At 38.4% G+C, this 10,000-nt stretch overlaps 1 protein-coding gene across 2 annotated transcripts in view; it reads right to left on the bottom strand.

The window, feature by feature from the left end:
• The window catches only part of LOC106880136 (tyrosine-protein kinase transmembrane receptor Ror2), a 744,288-nt gene that overhangs the window by 198,816 nt on the left and 535,472 nt on the right, over positions 1–10,000 (bottom strand). For both annotated transcript variants that reach the window (XM_052969934.2, XM_052969935.2), the window contains exons 5-6: positions 8,705–8,829; positions 6,809–7,013 (exon numbers count right to left, since the gene is read on the bottom strand). In XM_052969934.2, the coding sequence (XP_052825894.1) occupies positions 6,809–7,013; positions 8,705–8,829 (330 nt within the window). The remainder of the gene's footprint in view (positions 1–6,808; positions 7,014–8,704; positions 8,830–10,000) is intronic.

The raw sequence follows: 10,000 nt of genomic DNA, 5'->3' as shown, positions 1-10,000 counted from the left end.
TACATACATTCATTCATTCATACATATATGTTATATATATATATATATATATATATATATATATATATATATATATATATATATATATATATATATATATATATATATATGTACATACATATATGTGTGTGTGTGCGCGTGTGTGTGTGTGCGTATGTTTGTATGGTTGTACATGTAAAGAATACGAATAGGAATATGAAACGATATGATTGTATACAAGTGGAAATTCCCACCAGGTTTCCAGCATCGCAAATTCGAAAAAATTCTATAACTAGCTACGGAGTCTCTACGTACTTGCCTGGTCGGCTAGATATAGCAGGCAAATCATTTTAAAATGCAATTTTAACGTCTTAAATAAGAAAAAAACCCCACATAATGGATACGTGTGTGTTTATATGTGTGCGAGTGCGTGTATGTATATCATTGTTCTAAATACTTCTTCTAAATACTTACGATTGTCTGACGATCGGTTCGTTGAAACTGAGTAACAATTTGTGAAGTGTTTTCAGCTTCAACACACACACACACACACACACACACACACACACACACATACACACACACACACACACACACACAGACACTCACATACATGCACACGCACACGCACACGCACTCACACACACACATATAACGTCGTAAGAATTTTAAAATTTTCAAGGAACGTGAAATAATAATTTTTCAGAACGGTTTACTCGAAGCATATAAAGGTCTATAACGCAAGGTGTAAATATTGGTTTAGATAACCCCCTGGATAGAAAAAACGGAAACTTGCTCAAGGGACTCGGAGCCACAACTCCAGTAAACTTGAGTTTACTATCCGAAGGGCTTTTTAAATCCCATACTTACACGCTATTATTTGCGCCGATTTAAACCTTTCAAAATATAAAAGAAAAAGAATATTTCATATGTGTGTGTGTGTGTAAAATATCTTAGCAGAAATTAAAGATTTAATTTAAAGATTTAAAGGCGGTGAGCTGGCAGAAACATTAGCATGCCGGGCGAAATGCTTAGCGGTATTTCGTCTGCTGTTACGTTCTGAGTTCAAATTCCGCCGAGGTCAACTTTGCCTTTCATCCTTTCGGGGTCGATAAATTAAGTACCAGTTACGCACTGGGGTCGATGTAATCGACTTAATCCGTTTGTCTGTCCTTCTTTGTTCTCTCTATGTTTAGCCCCTTGTGGGCAATAAAGAAATTAAAGATTTAAGTATTTTGTAGTCTATTTAATGAGTTATATTTTGCTCAACGGCGGCTCTGATCAATTAGTCCCATGATTAGACACACCCGTAAGCAAACAAATTCTTCTTGTAACTACCGCGTCCCTTTTACCGATATGTTACATCTAGAAAAACTTATATAACATTTAAAACAGTAATATGATAAACCAATAAATCCAGCAAGAATCTAAGTTTAGTCTACTTCAACGCAAGGATAAATATCCGTACTGCAGAACGCGGTTGGAGGGAGATTTACCGGCTATATTTAGCATATTAAACGAACCGTAGTCAGGTGCTGATATTACATAAGTCACGAAGTACCACTATATAATATATACACCTCCCTAAGAATGATGAGTTGTTGAGCTTAATAGCAACATGATGGCCTGAAATATGAAATGATCCAAAATGGCTGCTTGATAAGTTGATCTTTCATCAAAACCGCTCATTTATGAGAACATGTATATTCTTTTATCTTCCCTCTTACTTGTTTCAGTCATTGGATTGTGGCCTAGAAGGGTTTAACTTTTTTTGTACGGTGGTGCACCAGCATGACCGCAGCCACTTGGCTGAAACACATAAATAAATAAATAAATATACTCAGGTCTAGTGGAGGCGCAATGGCCCAGTGGTTAGGGCAGCAGACTCGCGGTCATAGGATCGCGGTTTCGATCCCCAGACTGGGCGTTGTGAGTGTTTATTGAGTGGAAACACTTAAAGCTCCACGATGCTCTGGCAGGGGATGGTGACGAACCCTGCTGTAGTCTTTCACCACAACTTTCTCTCACTCTTCCTTCCTGTTTCTGTTGTGCCTGTAATTCAAAGGGCCAGCCTTGTCACACTGTGTCACGCTGAATATCCCCGAGAACTACGTTAAGGGTACACGTGTCTGTGGAGTGCTCAGCCACTTGCACGTTAATTTCACGAGCAGGCTGTTCCGTTGATCGGATCAACTGGAACCCTCGTCGTCGTAAGCGATGGAGTGCCAACAACAACATACTCAGGCCTATTCCCCATTTTTTAAGGAGGAGGTGACCACAACAAGACACATACCAGGCATTCCATTCATTTCCCAGCTCAAAGAGGCGAGCCTCGTCCTATGCTCGAGTCATGACATAGAACGCAACCCCCAATATCAGCAACGGGGTCCGACAGCATATGCTGGTTTACCTCCGCCGCATCATGTTGGTTCCGTACCCCTTTAAGCAACATCAAATTCACTCATCCGTCCACAAACATTCTCCAAGCTTTCCTATCGTTTATAAACTCTCTTGCCCCTCTCACTCCATACGACTGAGGTGGTGGTGGTGGTGGGGTCCCGGTAGAATGCAGTCACCGTATTCCCTGCGTGGCGTAAGAGGCGACTAAAATGGGCGGGAGCGAAGGGACTGGGAATCCAATCTTTCTAATAATTTCACATTCTTAAAAAGACAACGAGAAAAAGGGTTTAACTTAACAGCTATTCTATCGGATTGTTAAGCCGAACTGTACATTTGTTATGCTTGTTTGTGGATTTTTATAACTTCGTCACTTTATCTCAGTCATTCGTGGTCCGTGGAGATTAGTTACATTAATATTGGTTGTTTTTCTTCATAGGTAGGATCACTCCATCAATTACGACGACGTGGGTTCCAGCTGATGCGATCAACGGAACAGCTTGCTCGTGAAATCAACGTACAAGTGACTGAGCACTCCACAGACACGTGTACCCTTAACGTAGTTCTCAGGGAGATCCAGAGTGACATAGAGTGTGACAAGGCTGGCCCTTTGAAATACAAATACAACTCACTTTTGGCAGCTGAGTGGAGTGGAGCAGCGTGAAGTAAAGTGTCTTGCTTAAGGACAACGCGTCGCCGGGAATTGAACTCACGACCTTACAATCGTGAGTCAAATGCCCTAACCACTACGTTCCAGGCCTTGTGCCTAGAGTAGAAAAGAATATTAGGCGGCGAGCTGGTAGAATCGTTAGCACGCTGGGCGAAATGCTTAGCGCTATTTCGTCTGTCTTTACGTTCCGAGTTCAAATTCCGCCGAGGTCGACTTTGCCTTTCATCCTTTCGGTATCGATAAATTAAGTAGCAGTTGTGTACTGGAGTCGATCTAATCGACTGACCACCTCCCCAAATGTTCGGGCCTTGTGCCTAGAGTAGAAAAGAAAAGAATATGAAATGGTTGCAGGTAGGTGTGGGTAACTTAAAATCATTACACTGGGATTCGAACCTGGGCGAAAATCCGGAATTCTAACCACAAGGTATTTTTTTTTTAAAGACATTTTTTATTTTAAAACATATTTAACTGATCGTCTTTAAATGCCTAAATATTTCCATTCTTTTTTCACCACACAACAGAGTAAACAGAAAAGCCCCTTTTTATTCTTTGTAAGGAAGATATTAGGGCTAAATTTAGTGTTGTGTCGAGGGGACGGGTTGGTTTAGGGTAGCACTGGCAATATATTGTTATGAGATACAAGACTTACGGTGGTGGTGATGGAGGCAGTGAAAGAGATGGTGATGGCGGAATCGATGGTGATGGTGGTGGTGGGAGTGGCACCCTTGGTAATCGTGTTGTTGTTGTTGTTGGTGGTGGTAGTTACGGTGATGACGATGATGTTGGTAGTGGTGATGATGATGGTTGTGGTGGTAGTGTTCGTAGTCATCTTGTTGATGGCAGTGACGACAGAGGCGGTGATGGAGAGAGGTGATTGTGGGAGTGATGGTGGGGATGACGGTGGTGATGGTGGTGGAGGAGATGGGTGATGGTGGTGGTGGTGGTGATGGGGTGATGGTAATGGTAATGGTGGTGGCGGTGGTGGTGGTACTTGTGATAATGAGAATAATTGATAATGGTGGTGGTAGTAGTAGTAGTAGTAGTAGTAGTAGTAGTAGTGTTGGTGGTAGCAGCAGTGGTGGTGGTGGTGGTGGTGGTGGTGGTGGTGGTAGTAGTGGTGATGGGGAAAATGGTGATGGTGGATGCGGTGGTGGATGTGGTGGTGGTTGTGGTAGTGATGGTGGTAGCGGTGGTGGTGGTGGTTGTAGTGATGGTGGTGGTGATAGTAATGGCAGTGGCGGTAGAAGTGCTGGAGGTGTTGAGAATGCTAGTGGTGGTGGTGGTGGTGGTAGTGGTGGTAGTAGGTGGCGGTGATGGTGACAGTGGTAGTGGTGAAAGCGGAGCTCGCGGTGGTAGCTTAATATGTTGTTAGGGAAGCGATACGAAGCATGCATCCTCGCATGCTCCCTTCACTGAGAAAGATTAAGGGGCCCCGTTTTGAGAGGCGGGGGTTGGTGGTGGGGGGTGTTGGAGCAGTTAAGTGAAGTGAAAATGTTTTCAAGACAAGTAATCTGATCCCGGGGTATAATTATAAAAGGGCCCGGGTCTGTTTGTCATTGAAATGAGGAGAGTTCTAGAATTACAGGGAACTATAGTCAAACACACACACACACACACAAGAATTCTTTCGCACACACCTTACTTGCCTACGTATGTATATATGTATTTTGTGTGTGTGCGTCTGTGTATATATGTGTGTGTGTGTGTGTAAGATGAGGTTTTTTCTTGCGCATGTGAATCTTTACATCTACGGATTATTACGAGAATTTGAGCTTTATTTAGCTCATTGTCAGGATTTAGTTGTTTGTTTGTTTGCTTAATTGTGTGTGTGTGTGTGTGTGTGTGTGTGTGTGTGTGTGTGTGTGTGTGTGTGTGTGTGTGTGTGTGTAATCTAGAATACATGCAAAGAGCATGAGAAATACGTTCATTAAGATAGATACAGATATTAATATCAGTATTATGTGTATACACACACGCACACATATATACATAAGGTATTGCAACACCCATACACAGTTACACACGCACGTACACACACAAATACAGACACATAATGAAATTTTTGCATATGTGCATAGTCTGCATATGTATGGAACACACTGTATTGCATAACATAGGCGTGTGTGTATGTATGTTTGTGTGTGTGTGTATATGTGTATGTACGTATGTATATTGGTATATTATGTAAATTATATATATTCGTATGTATATATTATTTCTGCACATATATGCATGAATCTATCTATCTATCTATCTATCTATCTATCTATCTATCTATCTATCTATCTATCTATCTATCTATCTATCAGTCTGTCTGTCTGATGTCCGTCTGTCTGATGTCTGTCTGTCTGTCTGTTTGTCTGATGTCTGTCTGTTTGTCTGTCTGTCTGTCTGTCTGTCTGTCTATCTATCTATCTATCTATCTATCTATCTATCTATATACACACATATATATATATGCTGCATTATATATATATATATATATATATATATATATATATATATATATATATATATATGCTGCATTAGAAAGGTCCAACTTTAATAATAGCGTATACCACATTGAACCAAATATATATAGACTAAATTGACGCAAAGAAAGGAAAATCTTATGGTTTAACCTACCTTATAGCATGAATGTAGCTACTAACATAGCTACTATGACAACAAGAGAGAACGCAAGTGTTGTACAGCCTTTTGCCACTTAAATCCAGTGACGTAACCATTTCATTTTTACCATTTCATTTTTACCATTTCATTTTTACCATTTCATTTCTTGATCCGTTTTATATATGGTAAAATCTTATGGTGATGGATGTGTGCTGTAAAAAATCATATCCGCGCACAAGCAAAGATGGAAGTGAATCAAAACAGTCAGGCTGAAAGTGTGATGGCCATTATGAAACAGTTGTCATGTATGCATGTGTGTTTGTACGGTAGTAGTCTGCCTCGGCAAGATTTACATTATTTGGAGAAAAACAAAGGAAAAACTGCAGTGAAATTGCTGTGGGAGCAGTTAGTGGTGGAGTTTGAAATGCTCCTGAGTTGTACCTCAGGAAAAGACGTCAGTAAAAAGATAGAAGATAGCAGAGTACTGCATCCTCTGTGGTTGAGAAACTGGCTGAAGCTGTTGCAACGTTGCCTGTATGGCAATTTCACAGCTGTGTTTACCATTATATATACCATTATATATATATATATATATATATATATATATATATATATATATATATATATATATATATATATATACATATATATGTATATAAATTTTATTCAATGCATAGATACTGAACAGTATATATATAAAGGATAAAATCCATTTTTCTTTCTTCAAAAGCAGAAAAATCTGTCGGCAGCCAGCCATGAGGAACGAACACACATCTCTCCAATATCTGGCTACTGACAGATTTTTCTGCTTTTCAAGAAAACAAAAAAAAAACAAAAAACAAAAAAAAAAAACGATTTTATCCTTTATATATATATATATACTGTTCAGTATCTATGCGTTGAATAATTTTTTTCTTTCTGCTTGTTCTACAATACATTTCAACGCTTCGAAAACAAACTTGTTTGTTTACATACGGCGTTATATATATAACGCATACACATTTGTAATTACATATACGTGTAATTAGGAATAAATAAGCATATTGATATATAAATAGATGTTTAAATATTGAGTTGATCATCTCAACTAGAATGTCAAGCGACAATAATAATGATAGTAATAAAAAGAACGGAAATGTAATGTGTACTCACCGGAAGGCCGTATATTAACTGAAGCTATATGGACAATATTAGACGGTCCTCCGACATGATTGTTTGAAGCATGGCATCCATATTGCGCATCCTCGGTAGCATTATAAATATGTAATAGGGACTTGACAACTTTCGGCGACCAAATCACATTAATAAAAACGACACTGTCGCTACGTGATTGTGTCATGTTCCGTGGGTTTTTTATCTGAAATATAAAAATACGAGATTTCGCTGACAAGTATGAACGCCATTTTGTTTATTTGTTTTCTTGTCTATTTGTGTATTTTTTTTTATTATGGAACGGACGATTATGTCGACTGTTGTATGTAATTGTTTTCTTTTTTTTTTGTTATTTGTTTCAGTCATGAGACTGCGACCATGCTGGGGCACCACCTTGAAAGATTTTTAGTCGAATGAAGGGACTTCTGTACTGAATATTTTGTTTTGTTTTTAAGTTCGATACTTATTCTATTGGTCTCTTTTGTCGAACCACTAGGAACTGGGTTGTAGACGCACAACCATCGATTGTCAAGCGGAGGTAAGGGACAAACACAAACACAAAGACACACACACACACACACACACACACACACACACACACACATGTATACATGACAGGATTCTTTCAGTTTCCGTCTACCAAATCCACTCACAAGGCTTTGGTCGGCCCAAGGCTATAATAGAAGACACTTGCCCAAGGTGCCAAACAGTGGGATTGAACCAAAAACCATGTGGTTGAGAAGCTATTTACCATTCACCCACGCCTGGTATTTATTTATGTCTAGCTGATATTTATTTTATCGAAACCGACAGGACGATCCCTAAAGCTGAAGCCTCAGAATTTGAATCTGACAGTAGAGGCAGGAAACTCTGATGAAGGCAGCTCTAATTACACTAAGCTATTTTGTTCGGTGGTGTTTTGACGAATAAACTAATCCACTGCCTTTTGATGGGTCTGATATTTAACAGGACGTATCCAATGCCTGCTGAAAGATAAAATGTTTACTGAATATCCTTATTGCCATGTTAAATGCAAAAGATATTTTACCTGCGAGAAATACTGTCAAACTGGAAAATGGCGTCTTAAAATATATAATACCTTGGAGTGTGTTGCCCCCATGTATTCCATATATCTATACTATGCTTCAGCTAAAGTTCTTCCTTATCAGTATATCTTCTACTGACTGAGCAGACCTATAATTAAAGACATTCTAGTGATGACCACTTCATCTATCCTTCGACTTTTAGTATCTAGGATCACAAAAACCAGTGTTCAGCCATTTTAAAACGGAAGGAATTAATTAAGGGAAACCAAACGGCTACTTTTATCAAATTATCAGTTCGGCCATCTTTATTGTTTTTTTTTTATGTCTTGGTCTTCTGGGTGTCCATTTTATTGATCCTAGAGACTCAAAGGCAAAAATTAATGAACATATTAGGTAAATAATTTTAGCCAATCGCCACAAACCATTTTTTCCGAACTATCACAAAAGACATTCTAGGCATGACCGCTCCCATCTATTTCTCGATATGCCGCACCTAGGATCACATAAACCGGTGTTCGACAATATTTAAACTGGGTGGGTGTCATTTGAGGAAGATCAGATTGCTATTGCCAGCAGATTAGGAGAACACGTAGAAGCCCGGCTACAAATTCAAATACCTTCATTGATTTCAGTCGTATTTTTCTATTATTTATAATTCCATCGTGTGTGTAAATGTATTGATGTATGTGTGAGTGTTTGTGTGTGCACGAATTTGTGTGAGTTTGTGTGTGCATGTGTTTGTGTGTGTGTGTGATTGTGTTTGTGTGTGTGTGTGTGTGTGTGTGTGTGTGTGTGTGTGTGTGTTTGTGTGTGCATCTTTGTACAACAGTGTATGTTAGAATATACTTACAACAGCACCGTTTCTGCTCCAATGTATTGTTGGGGTAGGAATTGCTGCCACAACACATCGCATCTGGATTTTGGAACCAAACGTTACAAAACGGTCCCTAGGCATCTCTACGAATGTGGCTGGTGCTGAAATACAAATAAAATAATTTTGTGAATTTGCATTGAGTTATTAGATAAATTCTTTCATTTTCTTTTTGTCTTTCCACTTTGCCACTTCGTCGCCATATATCTGGAAAGTGGTAAAATTCATTCATATTTCAAAACCAACAAACAAAAGTCTGGGAAGAACAGAATTAAAAAAAAAAATTAAAACTACGATAAAAATATTTTTCGTCTTAACTTAAATAGCATTGGAATGGATTAAAATAAATGGTAAAAACACAAAGTTTATCTGCCAACCTTATATATATAACATTAACATTCTTACAATAAAAGCTTTCTAACCTTTTCACAATGTCAACACGCTTTTCTTTGTTGAAAAGAATATTCTCAAAATAAGAAGAAAAAGTCTTTTATTTATGTATTCATTTAATAATCACTTAATTTTGGAAAATTGGAAAACTATTTGTCATTTAATATTTTATATGAGCAACATGAAATTTGACAAAAATAAATTTGAACAAATAATCAATCAATTAAACAAACAAACTGACAAACGAACAAACAAGCAAACAAACGAACAAACCTTACATTATGAATATCTGTACCTTTTTCGTAGGATTATTGATGTAAATTACCCATGATGACAAAAATATATTCCGAATATTAACCGCTTATGACAGGGAATGCTTATATTCCCGAAAAATTCTCAAGAGAAAAATAATGCTCCAACAATACAAGCAAAGTATTGGGTCCTTCCATAAATAAAATGCAGTTTTCTCAATTGCATGAACTAAAAGTCGGACGGGGACGGGATAAACTACCTGCATCAGCTTGCTATAAAAGCAGGTAGTAATTTTACCCCGTGCTTATTTGAGTGCAAGTTTTGAAGAGTGCAGTTCGATTTTAACAGTTATTTTTTCATATTTGGCATATTTTGCTTTATGAGTTCAATAAAGCTAACAATGCAACAGAAAGTGCGAGAAATATTTATGCAGAATATGGGAATTGGACAATAAGCATAAGCCAGTGTCAATGGTGATTCCAGAAATTCCGAGCCGCCGGAAACTACTGCAGAGAAGGTGAGCCTCGTCCTTCTTCTTCTTCTTCTTCTTCTTCTTCTTCTTCTTCTTCTTCTTCTTCTTCTTCTTCTCCTCCTCCTCCTCCTCCTCCTCCTCCTCCTCCTCCTCCTCCTTCG

Source organism: Octopus bimaculoides, chromosome 8 (genome assembly GCF_046866305.1).
Source record: "Octopus bimaculoides isolate indiv1 chromosome 8, ASM4686630v1, whole genome shotgun sequence".
In the NCBI taxonomy this organism is placed as follows: Eukaryota; Metazoa; Mollusca; class Cephalopoda; order Octopoda; family Octopodidae; genus Octopus; species Octopus bimaculoides.
This window is presented reverse-complemented; position numbering and strand designations above follow the sequence as displayed.